Source organism: Salmo trutta, chromosome 5, assembly GCF_901001165.1.
Source record: "Salmo trutta chromosome 5, fSalTru1.1, whole genome shotgun sequence".
In the NCBI taxonomy this organism is placed as follows: Eukaryota; Metazoa; Chordata; class Actinopteri; order Salmoniformes; family Salmonidae; genus Salmo; species Salmo trutta.
The window spans coordinates 48,639,695-48,661,042 of NC_042961.1; the positions used below are offsets into that span (position 1 = coordinate 48,639,695).

At 43.4% G+C, this 21,348-nt stretch overlaps 2 protein-coding genes across 2 annotated transcripts in view; both read right to left on the reverse strand.

The window, feature by feature from the left end:
• Positions 1-299: 299 nt before the first annotated feature.
• LOC115194352 (claudin-7-A-like) lies at positions 300-5,257 on the reverse strand. Its single transcript, XM_029753983.1, has 4 exons — positions 4,631-5,257; positions 3,172-3,336; positions 1,947-2,031; positions 300-1,200 (listed from the first exon to the last, which is right to left on the reverse strand). The coding sequence occupies exons 1-4, from the start codon at positions 4,851-4,853 to the stop codon at positions 1,026-1,028; spliced, it is 648 nt and encodes a 215-aa protein (XP_029609843.1). The 5' UTR covers positions 4,854-5,257; the 3' UTR covers positions 300-1,025.
• An 11,348-nt stretch (positions 5,258-16,605) lies between these two features.
• chrnb1l (cholinergic receptor, nicotinic, beta 1 (muscle) like) overlaps positions 16,606-21,348 on the reverse strand; it is a 34,197-nt gene continuing 29,454 nt past the window's right edge. The window contains exons 11-12 of the mRNA XM_029754859.1: positions 17,366-17,504; positions 16,606-17,028 (exon numbers count right to left, since the gene is read on the reverse strand). Of these exons, the coding sequence (XP_029610719.1) occupies positions 16,879-17,028; positions 17,366-17,504 (289 nt within the window). The 3' untranslated portion in view covers positions 16,606-16,878. The remainder of the gene's footprint in view (positions 17,029-17,365; positions 17,505-21,348) is intronic.

Sequence of the window (21,348 nt, forward strand, 5' to 3'; positions counted from 1 at the left end):
AATCATGTCCAATCAATTGAATTTACCCCAGGTGGACTCCAATCAAGTTGTAGAAACATCTCAAGGATGATCAATGGAAACAGGATGCACCTGAGCTCAATTTCGAGTCTCATAGCAGTGTCTGAATAGTTATGTAAATAAGGTAGTTCTGTTTTTTATTTTAATACATTTGCAAAAACTTCTAAACCTGTTTTTGCTTTGCCATTATGGGACATTACGTGTAGATTGATGAGGAAAAAAAAATATTTTACACATTTTAGATAAAGGCTGTAACGTGACAACATGTGGATAAAGGGAAGAGGTCTGAATACTTTCCGAATGCACTGTATATTATGTATTACAATAATAAAAATAAACACTTCTTGTAATAATGTACCTGTTGAGAATGACTGTTCTGAGAGATTTTATAAAGGGACAGAGTACATTGCAGTCCTGTATGAAAAGCCCCCTCCCTTTTGGAGTGCAATAGTGAATTGTCCGGTGATTCACCATAGCGTATACAGTCACTCACAACTAGTGTGAAGTTCCACTTGGCTTGAACATTGAACAGAATTGGAGACGGTCATGTCTACAGAAAACTCCATTGTAAAAGTATTGGTCGTGCGCTTGTCCCGTTTCCTATTTTACATACATAGCTGTCCCATGAGTATGCCAAGAGTAGGACCTTAGCACCACAACAAGTTTAATTGACTACCTTCAATTACAATGGAAATGTTAATTTAAGTAGACAGTGTTTCCTAAAAGGAGGTGAGTGTTTGCCATGATGCTGCATCTTGGCTGTAATAAGAGAAGTGTGTGTGTGTTTGTGTAATACGAGAACATGCACCCTAAGACATAATATAAGGTGGGATCTAATAACCAATTATAGTGTATTTGTGAGGCCCACTAATAAACAATTGTGGAATTTTGGGAGCTGGTGAGAGACATCACAACGGTCCTGTTGGGGTGGGGTGGGGTCGGGGCATATCTGTAAACCTCACAACAATTTCTGTGAATCTCATTATAATCTGGCAGCATGATTTAGCTCACACGTACTCCTTGGTGCTGCTGGATGGTGAGCGAGCACTCACGCCACTCATGACAGGGTATTTGGGCACCGGCTTTTTACTCCTGGGGCAGGAAGATGCCAGCATGGCTCCCCCCAGCAGGTCCAGGAAAGAACCCCCCCAGGCGATGAAGATGGCTGCCCCAAACTCAAACCTGTTATTGGGGAGATGGAGAGAAGAGTGAGACGTTGTTCTAGAACAGTGTTCTTACATTATTCTCCTGGAAAGCCATATGGTGTGCACATTTTTTCTCCAGCCTTGCATTATTTTAAGTCAATAATCAAAGACTTAAGACGGCGCCAAGCCAACTTTGCTTGACAGGTATTACTGCACATAGAAATGGTAGTTATAGATCTGTGATTCGCATTGAAAGCAAGTCTAAGAAGTGGTAGATATCTTCTATGTGCGCTATTTCTATGCTTCTCGTTCTTTTTTTTCTCGTTTCGTTTTTGTGTCATTTACTTTCGTTTTTGTACACCAGATTCAAACATCTGAAAATACAATATTTTTGGTTATTGAAAATATATTTCATAGTGGTTCAGATGGTACAATGATTCTCTAACCCAGGGTTAGGCAACCCTTTGTCCCAACTAGGCACCCCACCTGCCCAACTGAGTTAATTGATCAGTTCAGTGATTGCCTAAATTCAACACACCTGGTCTTCCAGGTCAGTTAAATAAAAAACATGAAGTGGATGCGGCATTCTACGAGGACCATGGCTACCTACTCCTGCACTACACTAGGGGTTGTTTGTTTTGTCACAAGCTGAAATTTGGTGAACTATTAGAATTTTTGAAACCAGGAAATGGCAGCACGATTTCTGCATATTGGACCTTTTTAAAAATAAGACCACTCAATAGAAGGGAAAAGCCAATACATTCATTTTGTAGGGATACTTACTTGGTGTTGACAGGAGTATATGGGTTATAGAAGGCCCGGATGAGATTGTGAGCGAACCATGAGCAGGACACTAATGCACACAGAGCTGAAGGAGAAGATCAAACAGATACAGACAGATCAGTACATCGAGACATCATAAAGAGGTATTTGAGAGAGGGGAGCCAAACACTCAAGAAGTCAATGGGAGGCTAGCTATTGAGTTCCAGTCATTAGCTGTTTACTGCCATTGACCTATAAGAGTCTTCAAATGAGCTAAGATCTAGTCCCCCCTGTCCATTAATTATAATCTAAAATAAAGAAGTGATCCTAGATCAGCACTTCTATTCTGAGACCCTTCGTGAATAACAGGCCCTAACCATTAGATTTTACTGCCATTGCCTGATGAGAGTTAATAATTACCTCTTATATAACAGTAACAACCAGTGTCCCAAATGGCACACTATTCCCTATATAGTGCACTACTTTTGACCAGATCCCTGTAGGCTCTAGTAAAAAGTAATGCATTAAATAGGGAATAGTGTCAGAGTAATAGCCACAGAGTCAGTAAAAACGCCCCATTCTCTCCCTATGTGACCTCCAGGGGAACCTGGGTAGATGAGCGTGACTTTTATTGTGCAACGTTTCGACCCGAAGGTCTTCGTCAGGCTTAGATGAGTGGGAGAGCAGCTGGTGGCCAGATAGAGGGTCAAACCTCCTACATACAGTAGTCTCTAAGATCTCAAACGCTGGACCAGAATAACTAAGTGACCTCTAACACAGATCTTTTCATGTAATGTTAAACAAGAAGTGCCTACACATAAAGAAAATACAGTATATGTCTGTGATGATTCTCTCGATCTCTCTATATAGCCCCTGTTAGGAACCAGAATGCCCAAGTGACATAATAAGCACAGATCTCAAACCAGCTTAGAAAGAATGTAAAAAAAAAGTAGGGCCCTGAGATTTAATGACCAAGTCATTTGACCATGTAAGGAAAACTCTGGACCATAAGAAAAGATAATGTTTGTGGTGATTATTCTGATCGCTCTCTCTCTCTCTCTCTCTCTCACTCACTCACTCACTCACTCACTCACTCACTCACTCACTCACTCACTCACTCACTCACTCACTCACTCACTCACTCACTCACTCACTCACTCACTCACACACACACACACACACACACACACACACACACACACACACACACACACACACACACACACACACACACACACACACACACCTCCAACCAGTAGGATGATGCCTCCAGTCATGGCGGTGCGAGACTTCCGCACTTTGTTGTTTCCTCCGCAGGTGGTACACTTCATGCCCATGGTGGCCACGCCCAGCCCAGCGATGGATACGATGATGCCAACAATCATCAGGGCACGGGTGGCCTGGAGAGCGCCTGAGAAACACACGCACACACATACACACACCAGGGAGAGGAGAGAGAGCAGGAAAGGGAGAGGAGGGAAAGGAGTAGCAAGATAGTGAGAGAAAGAGGGAGAGAGAGGTGTGGCAGTTATAGATAGCTTTAATTTATAGACTTGTGGGATATATTGCAGAATGTAAATTTAAAATAAAAGATCAGCAAGTCTCTCTACCCCCCCTCTCTCTACCCCCCCCCCCTCTCTCTCCCTCTCCCTCTCTCTCTCTTCCAAATCAAATTTTATTTGTCACATGCGCCGAATACAGCAGGTGTAGACCTTACTGTGAAATGCTCACTTACAAGCCCTTAACCAACAATGTTTGTACCATGTTTGTGCTACTACCATGTTGTGTTGCTACCAGGTTGTTGTTATGTCGTGTTACTACCATGCTGTGTTGCTGCCTTGCTATTATGTTGTCTTAGGTCTCTCTTTATGTGCTGTTGTGTTGTCTCTCTTGTCGTGATGTGTGTTTTGATCCCAGCCCACTTCCTCGCAGGAGGCCTTCTTGCCTTTTTGTAGGCCGTCATTGTAAATAAGAATTTGTTCTTAACTGACTTGCCTAGTGAAATAAAGGTTAGATCAAAATGAATAAATAAATGTAGTTTTAATCTAATATCCCCCCAAAAAGTAAGAGATAAAAATAGCAAATAATTAAAGAGCCGTTTGAGAATATACAGCAGAGAGGGGAAAATGGGTTGGGAGGTGGGGAGAGGTTGCAGGGAACATTAACAGGAATGACAACTCCAGGTGTACAAGGGGTTCTGATAAGAGTAAATGTCAGAGACGTTTCTAATTGATTTTTCAAGAGTAATATCCAGAGTGATTGAAGTGTCAGTGAGTGTGGCACCTGAAAAGGAGTTAACAGTATCCCACTGTATAATCATACAAAAGGTGCTACTAAATGATAACCATGAGAGGGTCAATTAAACGACTAACAGTCCCGAGGCGACGCCTTTATCAGTGACACCAATGTGCTCCATTGAACAAGAACTGCTCCATAGGAAAATGGGCGGGGACCTCAACCGACCGTCTCAGGTGTCTGCTCAGGTGTCTGCTCACCTGTATATCCCGTCAATCAATTCCATTTACTGGTACAACATGAGACTTTCCCGAAACAAGTCACCATACCCATGACATTCCTCCTTTGATAATAAGATAGCCTATAGCCTATATGCATGCGTAATTCACAGTGTGTGAGGTGCGCACAGGACGCGCATACCGTCATAGAAATATAACGGTCAAATAAATATTTAGCTTCTTTATACTCACCGTCTAGCTGTAGGATCGAGTCGTAGATTTTACATTGGAGCTGCCCTGTGCTCTGAAAAGCGCATGACATCCATAGTCCTTGGTACATGGCAACCGCCGTTATGATGTTGTCTCCTATGTACGCAGACATCTTCCACTGTGGAAGAATGGTCCCCACGATAAGTGCAATGACACCGACGAGTGACAGGGCGAATCCTAAAAGTTGAATTCCCGAGTTTGCCATCTTTAAAAAGAAAATTATTTTGGCGATTCTTTTTTAAATGACTAAATAAATAAGTTTCTGTTGGCGAAAAAACTATGAATCCTTTTGTGCGTGTCCACAGGCACACAACGGTTCTCTTAATGCAGTCTATATTTGCGAGGTAGATCTACCTATCTTCATTAAAAGCGTCAGAATAGCGTCAGTAAACACAATATTGTTGTCGTTCTTGATCTCCTTTCCACCTGTTATAGCTCGAGCCGCACCTTGAATACTGTAGTGCTGAGCTTGCGGGAAGGGGGATTTAAATTTTGCATGAGGGCCCGCGAGGGGGTGTGTGTCCAGTCATCGTGCCCGGTGATGCGTGAGAGGTCTCTTCTCGCATCCCCTCCTCCCAGGGCCCTTACCGTTATGTCACGCCCATTGCCCATGCTACTTCTTCATTCCAGGGAAGCTACAGTTGTTTTTCGGGCAAGACGGTACTGTAAAACAACGGTACAGTTCCTACCTGGCTGACGGTAACTATTTGTTCAGTTTCAGAATGCCAGCGTTGCTTAGCTGACAGGTGTTCCCAGGCCTTATCCGTTGAAAAAAATCACCCCCACATTTTTGAAAAGATTAAACTGTTTGTACATTTGCTCCTGGAACTGTCTAGAGACACATCAGGTTCATATTTTACCTTCAAGAACTGGCCAAATGACAATAATGAACTTTTTCTTAGAACTTGTTTTCCAGTGAGGGATGCCTTTCCTTCAGAGGAGACCCGTCATTAAATTTTTACCCCATATTTTTGGGGGGCTTTCCTGTTTTTGCATGTTATTTTGGCATTTATATGTGTCACATATCAGTTTACAAACAATGTAATACATATATATATATATATATATATATATATATATATCATTGAGTTAATAAAGCAGCATACAAACATGGTCTCTTTTTTGTTTTCTTGAGTAAGGCAGCTCCAAATGCAGGTGTTTCAGCCTAGCTCAGTGCTTTCTGTGGTGGTGGGGCAAGCCAGCAGAAAATACGGAGCATTATGCCCTGATTGGCTCAGTGTTCTGTCACTCATGGGGACACTACATCACCACCAAGGGTAGAACTAGAAAATTGTAGCCCCTTAGAAGTGCCCATCCAAGAAGGCTCAAGGTCATTGGCCACAGATAAAATGACATATCTACAGTAGCTTTGATTGGACTGATCATGTCAACATCATACTTTCAAAATCTTAGCTTGCAGTCATCATCATAAATCAAGTTGACAATCTACTGGCAAATCCTTTTTAATCCTTGTCATATAAAGAGAAACATTTAAGATAAATTATAGATAAAATGTATCGGTGCACATCGGCCATTGGATATAAACATTACACAACAAGTTGGAAATAGCAAATTCAACAATGAGTGGTTTGGAAGGAATCAGTGGCTAACTGCAAGCATTGCAAAGCAATCATTAGCCTGCTATTCAGTGGAGCGGCTGTGTGCTCCCTAGTCTAAGATTGAGGGTCTCTTTTCTTAGTTTAAAATGATAAACATTTAACATTGGCCATGCTGTCAATGAAGCATGATTTATGCCATGCTCAAAACAACTGTTAACCCAGAACTGAAAAATCTGACTAGTGAGTTCAAGACAACTGGGAACTCAGGAAAAACGAGCTACGACTGGGAAAATAAATTTAGAACTTTTATCCAACTCGGAATTGTAAATTCAGAACTCGAGCCTAGAGCTACGACCTGAAGATCATTGACATCATCATGATTTTTTTTAGAGTTCCCAGTTGTCTTGAAAGCACCATAAATCCAGAGAATGCCAGACTTTGATGACAAAGTTTGATGACCAAATTTCCCCACGAAGCATCGCCGGGCCACCTTCCTGTTCAAGTGAGCACAGCACAACAAGGTGAGTCCAAAAATATTTTCTTTGCTGCTGAATAAATTATGTTATATGCCAGGGAGATATGTATGCTGTAGCTAAGAAAGTAATACAAAGTGTATGTTGTGTAGTAAGCTGTTAGTAGCCCATGTACCGCACCCTAATAATTTGGTTTATTTCCACCTCTTAAAACCTCTTAAGGATCGGACCCTTTTTTTCCAATTTCCGCCTAAAATGACATACCCAAATTGAACTGTAGCTCAGGACCTGAAGAAGGGATATGAATATTGTTGATACCATTTGAAAGGAAACACTTTGACGTTTGTGAAAAATTGAAATTAATGTAGGAGAATATAACACATTCGATCTGGTAAAAGATAATACAAGCAAAAAAATACGTGTTTTCTCTCTTTGAAATGCAAGAGAAAGGCCAGACGGTGATGTAGGATTCTAGGTGTAATTTAGATGTTGTCCACAAGATGGCAGCAGTTTGTGTGCAAAGTGTCAGACTGATCCATTGAAGAATTACATCATTACACAATATTTTGTATCAAGTCTTCCAGGAGTTTGCCCAAATGTGCTGAATTGGTCAATTTATACATTTTCAAGTGCATAACTATAGAGAACATACAAAAATGCTATGGCAATAAAAAAATAAAGTCTACACACTCCCAGGAATGTCATACATGATGGATCATTAGCTTCCCTACAGAAAAGACACTAACCTTCACTCATCTAGATGGCCAGGCGCGGTGGGTGTGGAGCCAGAGACAGCAGTGGGGTCAAACTTTAGAACCCAGTTCGTACATTTGAATATAAAAACAGATTTTATCAAACAAAACTCTGCTACATTTTTATCTCTGGGACCCTCAGGATGACAAATCAGAGCAAGATTACTGAATGTAAGTATATTATTTACCTTCCGAAGTGAATGTATCAAACCAGTTGCCATGATAAAAGTGTTTTGATGTTGTGCACTATCCTCAAACAATAGCATGGTATTTTTTCGCTGTAATAGCTACTGTAGATTGGACACTGCAGTTAGATTATCAGTCATTTATGCTTTTTGACAATATAAGACATGTCTATGTCCCAGAAAGTTGGCTGTTGTTTACAACGTCATTCTAGTCACATTATCGCATATTGAGCAACAACTGTCCTGGTTTAAGGACACCGATCCCATAGAGGTTAATTTCGCCTATTCTTCTGACTTGGTGGTGCACATGTAGCCTATACCTTGATTTTGAGAAATGTAATCATCAAATGTTGTAAGAGCTTTCGTTGTCTGATTATATGCCCCCTTTATTTATCGTACGGTTCTGACTTGGTGTACAGGGAGAACACTGTAAGAACGGCTCATGTTCTGAATTCTGTACATTTCGAAAGTGCTGAACAAATAGTTATATTGACTATGTCCGTCAATAGCTCGCTCATTAATGTCTTAATCAAAATTACGGATTGCCACTTATCCGCTTGTTGTCCCCTTATGCCATAGTTTGTACATCTTAATTGTCAGTAGGAACCACATTTGTTTCAGCAAGTCAGCCACATCAGCTATGTTTTTTTTAAAAAGCCGTAAAAGAGGCTGAATGAACTGTTTCGCTGCCAGACAAGGCTCCGCTGATAGCCAGGTGTAACAGTGGTAAGGTGTTGGGACTGCTGTTGGGACTCTGCTGTTGGGACAGCTTTATGTAGGCCCTAAGAGTATGTGGGCACCGTTTGTCAAGATTATAGCACAATTCATGTATTGTATTGTTTAGTGTTGTGTTGTGTAGTGGCTTTGCTGGCATGCATCCCCCCCCACCACCAAGATTTACATGCTAAAATCACCACAGCTCTCCTATGTTTTACATTTATGTATTTTTATACAGAGAGACAACTTGATAAGTCTTGTTAATAACATTATAAAGGCTTATGCATGCTTATAACATTATACCTGGATGCTTTAAGTGTTTTAAGTGATACCGAAATATTCAACAGTCAGATTGCATTGTGCAGGTCCACAGTTTAGCAAGTCAGTAGGTTAAACTTATTTGTGAAGTTATGTAATTAAAAACAGGATATACCTCAATAGAATATCTCATTAACAATCTAGAATAAAATCCTTGGGGGAATAATATTATTTGTACTCACTAAGACCTAGAGTTGTGTGTGTGTGTGTGTGTGTGTTCACATGTGTGTTGGAGCCTAACTGCTGCAGTGCCACTGACCTACTTCTGTACAGTAAGGTAGGCTACAGATACATAACTCACTCTCCCTTTCTCTTCTCACAGTAGACTGTTAGCCTCGTAAATACCTGACTGGCGTGGTAAGCTCGACTGTAAGCTCGACTGTACACCAACCATCTCCATCCCTCACACCAGCAATCACAGCATACTGACACCAGCTGCCACTGATGTACATTGTCCTTACTCCGCTTTAAAGCTGAAATCTGTAGTTCAAAAAATAATGAAGCGACACTCCGCAGTTGTTTTGGTAAACAGATGAGGGATGGGGCTGGACAAATGAAACCATTCTCAAATTCATAGACAGTGCTCTCTTACCCTACTTGTCCACGTATAATGATCCACCTACAGTATTTAATCCGTCACGCTGGCTGGGTCAATTAATCACACACAATGAGCACTTCAGCTCACTTCCTGGTTGTGATTGGCACTCATTGCCTTCTGATTTCTACCCATTGTCCCGAGAGCAACATGACTGGCGCCACAGTGTGTGTTACTTCACATAGCTAGGAAATCACGATCCATAGCCAGACACTGGGAGGAAGCTATAATCATAGACACTCTGGGAGGAAACGATCTCTGCAGTGCCAGAATACTGGGATTTTCGCAAGCCACCAGTGGATTAAAGGTATATAATACATAGAGTTTGATGGTGTTTTCTTGGAGTTCAATCAAATGGTTGTTTTTCACAGAACACAGTAGACAGTAGGATGTCCCAAAGGCATGGGCGATCCTGCCCCAATCCTCCATCCCTTCAATCTCCTCCCTCCCTCCCTCCCCTCCTCCACCAGCAGCCTCCATCTCCCTGCCATTCAGTCAATAGCCCCTTTTATAACTGGTTCTAACATGCATCCTTTGTCCTGATAGACAATTAAAAGATGCATTGGGATCTGATTGTGATCAGATCTTCCTGACCACCTCCTGCGGTAGTCAGGCACGCATTGTGCCTGGATTACTTACAAATGTAGACGGATATGGACAGTGAAACCATTTAAATCACCATTAACCCGTAAAATCAAATAATTTGCATGCAGGGAGGGAGCAGGAAATCTGGTCATAATGCGGACACAGTGGACAGACATGAGACACATTTTAATACCATGTGTAGACATATTTCTGAAAATATGGGCACAATCAGAATGTGGACAAGATCAGGTCAACGGACGCATATTAGTGTCAGGTATAAACTAAGCTAGTGTTCAGCCGCTTCCTAGCTAAGCCCGGGGCCTCGATGCTGGGCTCAGGGGGCCAACAAAGGGCCCATTGTTGCTGGGAAGAAGGTCCTTGTAATTTAAGGAATGTCCTCTAGTCGTATAGCTTGACTTGGAGGAAGAGATAGTAAGTAACTTCTCTTCATGGAACCCCAATAGCTCTCTCAGCACTGATCACTATAGTGCTGTTGCTCCTAGTTACAGTATGTGATTTATCTACCGTCCTATTGGCCCATATTGGAACTAGGGGCCAGAGAGGGAGAGAACCAATGATTTTGTGTGTCCTGGTGACTCAGGACACACAAAATCAACGGTTCTCTCCCTCTCCTTCCCGTTCTCTTTTACCACCTTTTCCCCCCTGGTAAACACACATTTGTCTTGTAATTTTTTTTGCTGTTGCACAATGCTCGATGGGAGAGCAAAACCAGCTAAATCAGCCCTTAAGAAGGGCAAGGCTTACACCTCTTTGCTTTTCTCCTGCGGGCCCCCAACCCTCCTCGGGTGTTGGAGAGACTGAAAAGCAGTGATTAAAGTCCTGTACGCTCCCTTGGAAGCTACTGAACCGTTAACAATAAAACATGCTGGGTCCTAAAGCTTTCCCTGAAAAGCCAACAGTCCACAATGGGCTAATGTCCTCCTCCTCCTTTCTTCTGTCCTCATCCACTCTCCCTCATTTCTCTCTACATTGCTCTCCCTCGCTTTCTCTCTAATTTCCTGAGACAGCAGGATAGTCCTAGGGACATTGTCTTGTTCATTTTTCTCATGATGTAATGAGAGAGGTAATGTTATTTCACTTTAGTACTGTATGTGTGTACTCAACTCTATGACCCATTGACCATATCATCTGTACGGGAGAGAGAACATGTTTTGATGACTGTCTACACAGAAAAGTACAGTATGTTCAAATGTCATAATACTCTTATACCTCAATTGGTTTATTTTTATTTTACCTTCATTTTACCAGGTTGTCACATTGAGATCAAAATACCTCTCTTTCAAAGGAGACCTGGCAATGAGAAGACAGGACCTTCAATTAATGTACAGTAAATATATTTGGACAGGAAAGTAAACTGAACGTGAGGCCAATTATAGGCCACCGGTATGTGAGTTCTCATAGGAACAACTCTTGAGACCAAAACAATGCCCCTTAGAATGGTGTATCGATACGTCAACAGCCTGTTTACAAGTCCATTCATTCACCTGCTGCTGCTCCCAGGGTTACAAAGCACATAGTGTAGTCCAGGGGTTGCTAGGTAGCCGTGCACTTGAAAGTAATCAAGGGGTGGGGTTAGGGATGAGGAGAGAAGGGGGAGCATGCAAAGACAAGGTTAGGTAACAGTTTGAGTATGTTGTTTAGTACCAGTTCACTTTCAACATGGGCAACTTTTTTTAAATGATTAATAGTAGGAGGAAGATGTCACATGAAAGTAAAAACTACAAAATCCTATAAAAATAGTTGAAGAGTGAACTACAGCTATAAGTTTTTCCTAAATAATACATTAACTTACAGTGTCTTTACGGCAAGCATCTTTAACCCCGATCATTGTGGAAACAAAACAAACATATTGTTAATTCAGATTCTCCACAGGATAAAAGGAATAAAGAACAACTCTGTGATGTCTTATGAATGTACTCAGGTCTTTTGAAATAGCTGAAAAGCAAAGTGAAAGTGACAGTAATGCCATCACATACTCCCATACTTCTGATTGTGGTGGAGCTGATGACAGTAGAAGGGGAGTACACACTGCAGTCTGCTGCCCCCCTCTGTCAAAATGACAAACTGCAGGTGGTGAGAGGTTCAGCACCATTCTTTCACCCTCCCAAAATATCCTTTAATTTTTAATTTCTACCTCTATAAATCACTCTAGGGATGCATCCTATATAATGCATGTTTGACCAGAGCACTATGGGCTCTGTAGTGATAAGGGTGCCATTACAGACGCAGCCTATGTGTTAGAATGGGCCATTAGTATAGCTTGGTAGAAGAGGATGTAGAGTTTAATCATGGGAAGATAATAACAGATGTTCTTAAGGAAATTAATGAGGCCAACAATGGAGTCAATCTGCCAATACAAGCATGGTTAGTTTACATCCAGACTAGAGAAACTACTATAGCCTAGTCCCAGATTTGTTTGTGCTCTTGCCAACTCCCAAACATGGCACAACACTTCCATAAAGAGCTAGCAAGAGAGCAGGAACTGGCACCCAAGCTAACCTCTCTAATCAAATCAAATCACATTGTATTGGTCACATACACATATTTAGCGGATGTTATTGCGGGTATAGAGAAATGCTTGTGTTCCTAGCTCCAACAGGACAGTAATATCTAACAGTGCAGTAGTATCTAAAAACGATTCACAACAATACACACAAATCTAAAAGTAAAATAATGGAATTAAGAAAAATATAAATATTAGATTGAGCAATGTCAGAGTGGCATTGACTTAAATACAGTAGAATAGAATACAGTATATACTGTACATATGAGATGAGTAAAGCAGTATGTAAACATTTTTTAAACATTATTAAAGTGACTAGTGTTCCATTAATAAAGTGACTAGTGTTCCATTATTAAAGTGACTAGTGTTCCATTATTAAAGTGATCAGTCATTCCAAGTCTATGTATATAGGGCAGCAGCCTCTAAGGTGCAGGGTTGAGTAACCGGGTGTAAACGGGCTAGTGATGGATATTTAACTGTCAGATGGCTTTAAGATAGATGTTTTTCAGTTTATCGGTCCCAGCTTTGATGCACCTGTACTGACCTCACTTTCTGGATGATAGAGGGGTGAACAGGCCGTGGCTCAGGTGGTTCTTGATTACCTTTTTGGCCTTCCTGTGACATCGGGTGCTGTAGGTGTCCTGGAGGGCAGGTAGTTTGCCCCCAGTTTGCCCCCTTGGGCAAACTGCACCACCCTCTGGAGAGCCCTGCGGTTGTGGGTGGTGCAGTTGCCGTACCAGGCGGTGATATAGCCCAACAGGATGCTCTCAATTGTGCATCTGTAAAAGTTTGTGAGAGTTTTAGGAGCCAAGCCAAATTTCTTCAGCGCTGTTGCACCTTCTTCACTACACTGTGTGTGTGGTTGGACCAATTCAGATCGTCAGTGATGCGCACACCGAGGAACTTGAAGCTTTCCACCTTCTCCACTGCGGTCCCGTCGATGTGGATAGGGGCGTGCTCACTCTACGGTTTCCTAAAGTTCACGATCACCTCCTTTGTTTTGTCGACATTGAGTGAGAGGCTATTTTCCTGGCACCACTCTCCTAGGGCCCTCACCTCCTCCCTGTAGGCTGTCTCGTCATTGTTGGTAGTCAGGCCTACTACTGTTGTGTTGTCTGCAAACTTGATGATTGAGTTGGAGGCGTGTTTGGCCACGCAATCATGGGTGAACAGGGAGTACAGGAGGGGGCTGAGCACACACCCTTGTGGGGCCCTTGTGTTGAGGATCAGCGAAGTGGAGGTGTTGTTTCCTACCTTAACCACCTGGGGACGGCCCATCAGGAAGTCCAGGACCAAGTTGCACAGAGCGGGGTTCAGACCCAGGGCCCCGAGCTTAATGATGAGCTTGGAGGGTACTATGGTGTTGAATGCTAAGCTATAATCAATGAACAGCATTTTTACATAGGTATTCCTCTTATCCAGATGAGACAGGGCAGTGTGCGGTGCAATGGTGTTTGCATCGGTTGTGGATCTATTGGGGCGGTAAGCAAATTGAAGTGGGTCTAGGGAGTCAGGTAAGGTAGAGGTGATGTGATCCTTATAACTAGCCTCTCAAATCACTTCATGATGACAGAAGTGAGTGCTACGGAGTGATAGTAATTTAGTTCAGTTATCTTTGCTTTCTTGGGTACAGGAAAAATGCTGGACATCTTGAAGCAGGTATTGACAGCAGACTGGGATAGGGAGAGATTGAATATGTCTGTAAACACTCCAGCCAGCTGGTCTGCGCATGCTCTGAGGACGCGCCCAGGGATGACGTCTGGACCGGCAGCCTTGCGAGGGTTAACATGCTTAAATGTCTTACTCACGTCAGCCACAGAGAAGGAGAGCCCACAGTCCTTGGTAGTGGGCCGCGTGTTATCCTCAAAGGAGGTGAAGAAGGTGTTTAGCTTGTCTGGAAGCAAGACGTTGGTGTCCGTGACGTGGCTGGTTTTCCCTTTGTAGTCCGTGACTGTCTATAGACCCTGCCACATACATCTTGTGTCTGAGCCGTTGAATTGCGACTCCACTTTGACTCTGCACTGACGTTTTGCCTGTTTGATTGCATTATGGAGGGTATAACTACACTGTTTGTATTCGGCCACATTGTCACGACTTCCGCCGAAGTCGGCTCCTCTCCTTGTTCGGGTGGCGTTCGGCGATCGATGTCACCGGCTTTCTAGCCATCGCCGCTCCATTTCTCATATGTCCATATGTTTTGTCTTGTTCCATACACACCTGGTTTTCATTCCATAATCACACTGCATGTATTTAGTCCTCTGTTCCCCTCCATGTCTTTGTGAGTAATTGTTTCGTGTTAAGTGGTTATCGTTATGCGCCCAACTGGGTTTTCATGTTTCCGTGTTTTTGCACACAGTTTGTTTATTTTGTATTATAGTGTCTTGTATTGAACATTTATCGCGGCTTACACTTTTGCCTTGTGGGCTGGAGGTTTTCAAGAAGCTGCGTTCTTCTGTTATTTTCTCTACTGCCATAATAAAGTGTGCGCTTGTTCAATACTCCCTGCTCTCTTGCACCTGACTTCTCCACCAGCAGCGCACAGCCCTGACACATATTCCCAGTCACCTTGCCATGTGAAAATGCGTTGGTTCGTGCTTTCACTTTCACGCGAATGCTGCCATCTATCCACGATTTCTGGTTTGGGTAGGTTTTAATAGTCACATTGGGTATAGTCAACAGAGAATAATCCTATGACAATGGTTGGTACATTAAATCAGTTATTTAATACTACAAGCAGTGTATTGCCTTTCAAATTCAAACACATTGGAAGACCAGGATACATTACAATTGATAACGTACAGTACCAGTCAAAAGGTTGGACACACCTACTCATTCAAGGGTTTTTCTTTAATTCTTACTATTTTCTACATTGTAGAATAGTAGTGAAGACATCAAAACTATGAAATAACACATGTGGAATCATGTAGTAACCAAAAAATTGTTTAACAAATCAAAACATATTTTATATTCTTCAAAGTAGCCACCCTTTGCCTTAATGACAGCTTTGCACTCTCTTGGCATTCTCTCAACCAGCTTCATGAGGAATGCTTTTCCAACAGTCTTGAAGGAGTTCCCACATATGCTGAGCACTCCTTACCTCTGCGGTCCAACTCATGCCAAACCGTCTCAATTGGGTTGAGGTCGGGTGATTGTGGAGGCCAGGTCATCTGATGCAACACTCCATCACTCTCCTTCTTGGTCAAATAGCCCTTACACAGCCTGGAAGTGTGTTTTGGGTCATTGTCCTGTTGAAAAACAAATGATAGTCCCACTAAGCGCAAACCAGATGCGATGGCGTATCGCTGCAGAATGCTGTGGTAGCCATGCTGGTTAAGTCTGCCTTGAATTCTAAATAAATCATAGACAGTGTCACCAGCAAAGCACCATCACACCTCCTCCTTCATGCTTCATGGTGGGAACCACATGTGCAGAGATCATCCGTTCACCTTCTCTGCATCTCACAATTTCACAGCGGTTGCAACCAAAAATCTCAAATTTGGGGTCATCAGACCAAAGGACAGATTTCCACCAGTCTAATGTCAATTAACCGTGTTTCTTGGCCCAAACAAGTCTCTTTTTCTTGTGTGTCCTTTAATAGTGGTTTCTTTGCAGCAATTTGACCACATAGGCCTGATTCTCGCAGTCTCCTCTGAACAGTTGATGTTGAGATGTGTCTGTTACTTGGCGGTCCTCATGAGAGACAGTTTCATCATAGCACTTGATGGTTTTTGCGACTGCACTTGAAGAAACATTCAAAGATCTTGAAATGTTCCACATTGACTGACCTTCATGTCTTAAAGTAATGATGGACTGTTGCTTCTCTTTGCTTATTTGAGCTGTTCTTGCCATAATATGGGCTTGGTCTTTTACTAAATAGGGATATCTTCTGCCTACCACCCCTACCTTGTCACAACACAATTGACGCATTAAGAAGGAAAGAAATTCCACAAATGAACTTTTAACAAGGCACATCTGTTAATTAAAATGCATTCCAGGTGGCTACCTCATGAAGCTGGTTGAGAGAATGCCAAGAGGCAAAGGGTGGCTACTTTGAAAAATATAAAATATATGTTTAACACTTTTTTTGGTTACTACATGATTCCATATGTGTTACTTCATAGTTTTGATGTCTTCACAATTATTCTACAATGTAGAAAATAGTACAAATAAATTAAAACCCTGAATGACTAGGTGCGTCCAAACTTTTGACTGGTACTATATATAAATAATATATCTGTCCTATTTAAATAGATGCTAATCTATAAACCGTCTATATTAGATTGTATTGCTTTCATAAAGGAGTAGGATCAGATAAGGGGACTATTCATATAAAAGTATATGGTACTGTGTCATCCCTAACAATACATTATACATTATACATAGAACACTGAGTTTTACCTGGGGAAACCTCTGGTCCTTGTCATATCAAAGAAGTTGGTACTCAGGTATGGAATTATGGGAAGTGTAGTTCTTGTAATCCCTTGTGAGCACCAGAGTGGCTGTGCTGAGGTGTGTGAATGGACTACGGCCTCAGGGGGAAAGGTTCGTCTGGGGTGTAGTTGAGTCTGGCGTCCATGAACATGGCCAGAGTCCCCAGAGTAGTGATGATGACAAACAGCCACAGGAACAGCCTGTCCACCACGATGGCTATGTACTGCCAGTCTCCTGTCTCCTATAGGGAGGAACACACACAGGCACACACACGCACGCACACACACACACACACACACGGACAGAGGGATGTGCGCACACACATGCACGCATGCACACACAAAGAGACATAGAGACACGAAAGCATGTAAGTAATGAAGAAGGAAGCACAGTATGTCTGCAGTGACACGTGGACATCACCAGGGCATGCTGGGAACACTGACTGTGCTCTGGGATGAGAGAATGGAGATTAATTTAATGAGCGTGGGGAAGTTTGTGTCTGTGTGTGTGTGTGCCTCTGTGTGTGTGTGCATGCTTGTCTGTGTGTATGTGTGTATGTGCGTGTGTGTGTAGCTCACCGAGTCGGTGCCATCCTGCTTCTTCAGCTGCTCAGCCATGTATGTGACGGCAGCGATGGCTGACTTGAGGTCCGGGGGGAGGATCAGACAGTAGTTGTCACTGTCAAAGAACCTCTGGAGCTGTACTGTACTCTCACTCCTGAGAGGGGGGGGGGGGGGGGGGGGGGGGTGTAGAAAGGAGGAGAGAGAGAGAGAGGGGGGAGGAGGAAGAGAGAGAGAGCACAACGGTGTATGAATTTGAGAAGAAACGCAAACACACACAAACAATTAAATGCTAACAACAAATGTAGTTAATCATGGGGAAGTCAGAAGTGTCATATTTCTGTCTGTCTTTTACCATTGAGGTTTCCAGAGGACATTACCTATGTGTCAAATAAACGTCATTAGTCTTCTCTACACATACCAGTGTGTCTGTTGTGGCATGTGTCCTTGTGTCCCCTCCTCCAGGTCTCTGAGTGACAGTGACACTCCTGTCACAGAGGTAATGTTTGGACAACGTATTGTGGTGTTGGTATGACATTTACATTTATGTCATTTAGCATACGCTCTCATCCAGAGCGACCTACAGTAGTGAGTGCATACATTTTAATACTTTTTCAGTACTGGTCCCCCGTGGGAATTGAACCCACAACACTGGCACCATGCTCTACCAACTGAGCTACACGGAACTCTGACCCCTAAAGGTATTCCTCCCTCACACAGCTGTTCCATAGCAGTATTGTTGTCAGAGAATCCACCCTGAACACTACCTTACGCTAGGATATATCTTTATGTGGGGGCTCGACAGAAGCACTGACTACCACTGGCTACCACTGGCTATGACTGACTACCACTGACAACAGCTGACTACCACTGGCTACGACTGACTAACACTGACTACCACTGTCTGTACCATGGGAAACTACGGTACTTCTAAGATGGATATTATTTACTGTTATAGCATTTAAGTAATAATTATTTTTTATAAACTCTAAACTCTACACTCCAAACAAAGTCAACAAAGTTAACACCACAGCCACTGCTAGCTAGCCAACTTTACCAACTAGCAGTACTGTAGAATACAATAGCTAGCTACATAGTTGTCTTTGTATCATAGTTGTCTTTGTCGTTGTATCAAGGATAGAGGTGTAGTACAGAGAAACTATCGAGGTTAGCTAGCCAGATACATTTTCAAACAAAGCCAACAACGCAGCCACTACTAGCTGGCCAATGTTACCAGCTAGCAGTACTGTATCATTTTAGTTAATAAGATTTTTGCAACGTAAGCTTAACTTTCTGAACATTCGAGATGTGTAGTCCACTTTAATTACTTCTGCGTTATGAAAGGAACTAGACACGGACACGTATGATCCATTGGTAGTTTGTTGTAACCAAGTACTGGTGCTAACCGTGTGTTATTGGATGCTAGTTAGCTACGGCGTCATAGGATACGGTGCACTGGGTGGGTTTCACGGAAGAACACTGTACCAAGTTATCTAGCTGAATAAACTAAGTTTGAGTCTATTCCTGAAACATTGAACCACTGTAGTTTACATAAATTATAATTTCTAAAGTGGAAGTTGGAAGAGTTATATCTGAGTGTTTCAGTGAAAGGTTAGTGAGGGAGGCCCTGCTCCCTCGCTTCCCCAGTTGTTAGTTAATTTTCATTCCAATCTCCTTTGCATTAGCGTAGCCTCTTCTGTAGCCTGTCAACTATGTGTCTGTCTATCCCTGTTCTCTCCTCTCTGCACAGGCCATACAAACGCTTCACACCGCGTGGCTGCTGCCACTCTAACCTGGTGGTCCCAGCACGCACGACCCACGCAGAGTTCCAGGTCTCTGGCAGCCTCTGGAACTGCCGGTCTGCGGCCAACAAGGCAGAGTTCATCTCAGCCTATGCTACCCTCCAGTCCCTCGACTTCTTGGTGCTGACGGAAACATGATTTACCATAGAAAACACTGCTACTCCTACTGCTCTCTCCTCGTCTGACCACGTGTTCTCGCATACCCCGAGAGCATCTGGTCAGCGGGGTGGTGGCACTGGAATCCTCATCTCTCCCAAGTGGACATTCTCTCTTTCTCCCCTGACCCATCTGTCAAGCTTAACATCCTTATCATTTATCGCCCTCCAGGTTCCCTTGGACAGTTCATCAATGAGCTTGACACCTTGATAAGTTCCTTTCCTGAGGATGGCTCACCCCTCACAGTTCTGGGTGACTTTAACCTCCCTACGTCTACCTTTGACTCATTTCTCTCTGCCTCCTTCTTTCCACTCCTCTCCTCTTTTAACCTCACCCTCTCACCATCCCCCCTACTCACAAGGCAGGCAATATGCTTGACCTCATCTTTACTAGATGCTGTTCTTCTACTAATCTCACTGCAACTCCCCTCCAAGTCTCCGACCACTACCTTGTATCCTTTTCCCTCTCACTCTCCTCCAACACTACTCACTCTGCCCCTACTCAGATGGTATTGCGCCGTCGCAACCTTCGCTCTCTCTCTCCCGCTACTCTCTCCTCTTCCATCCTATCATCTCTTCCCTCTGCTCAATCCTTCTCCAACCAATCTCCTGATTCTGCCTCCTCAACCCTCCTCTCCTTCCTTTCTGCATCCTTTGACTCTCTATGTCCCCTATCCTCCCGACCGGCTCGGTCCTCCCCTCCTGCTCCGTGGCTTGACGACTCATTGCGAGCTCACAGAACAGGGCTCCGGGCAGCCGAGCGGAAATGGAGGAAAACTAGCCTCCCTGCGGACCTGGCATCTTTTCACTCCCTCCTCTCTACATTTTCTTCCTCTGTCTCTGCTGCTAAAGCCACTTTCTACCACTCTAAATTCTAAGCATCTGCCTCTAACCCTAGGAAGCTCTTTGCCACCTTCTCCTCCCTCCTGAATCCTCCTCCCCCTCCCCCCTCCTCCCTCTCTGCGGATGACTTCGTCAACCATTTTGAAAAGAAGGTTGACGACATCCGATCCTCGTTTGTTAAGTCAAACGACACCGCTGGTCCTGCTCACATTGCCCTGCCCTATGCTTTGACCTCTTTCTCCCCTCTCTCTCCAGATGAAATCTTGCGACTTGTGACGGCCGGCCGCCCAACAACCTGCCCGCTTGACCCTATCCCCTTCTCTCTTCTCCAGACCATTTCCGGAGACCTTCTCCCTTACCTTCCGGAGACCTTCTCCCTTACCTTCTCCCTTACCTACCTGGGATGGGATAAAGTAATCATTCTGAGCAATATTTTGAATGATATTGAAAGATAATGCATCTCGGTCAAGGACGTACGTTTCCTGTAAGGATTATAACAGTGACCTGATCCTTCACACATCCGATACAAGGCCCAACACTGTGGCCCAGGCATCAACACAGCAGAAAAAATATAATATACACCCAAATATGTGTCCTTTAAATAGCGTATGTCATGCACAGACATACATAGCACCCTACAGACCTGCCACCCTATAGTAGTAACATCACAATGTTGGGTCAACCTGCTCCACAAACAGGGTGTTAACGGGTGACTGCCACGCACCCCTGTCCTCTGCCGCCCCTCACCTCCAGTCTTCTGTCCCCTCTCACCTCTCACGGTCCCCTCTCTTAGGTCTCCCCCCTCTCACTCCTGTCACTCCAAGATACCTCTAACACTCACATAACAGGCTAGTCTATCGATATATCACTAATTCAGTATCACTGTCTTACAGCCTCAGACCAGTGATGGTCTCTGAATATGTAGGTACCACAACATTCATGTACAGTTTGTCTAAGATAATTATCTGTATAACTTGAGGCACAAGTTCCTGGAACTTTCAATAAATTCCTTGGTTTTCCAGAAATTCTGTTTTTATTCCGGGAATCTTCCAACCATGGCATCGGTAAAACCAGGGAATTTATTTTGCAACCTTAAGGCGTATGTCATGCCAGTTGTGGCTGGTGGAACTTTGCGGGGGACGAGCTCATTCACTCTAGTCCACCAATTATTATGAGCCGTCCACTCTACACCAGCCTCCAC

Excerpts from the sequence above, each read along its gene's own strand:
- LOC115194352 (XM_029753983.1), bottom strand. The coding sequence starts at position 4,853 with ATGGCAAACTCGGGAATTCAACTTTTAGGATTCGCCCTGTCACTCGTC. Across the intron at positions 3,337-4,630 it reads CTCGATCCTACAGCTAGACG|GCGCTCTCCAGGCCACCCGT; the intron begins GTGAGTATAAAG and ends TGTGTTTCTCAG. Across the intron at positions 2,032-3,171 it reads CATCATCCTACTGGTTGGAG|CTCTGTGTGCATTAGTGTCC; the intron begins GTGTGTGTGTGT and ends CTTCTCCTTCAG.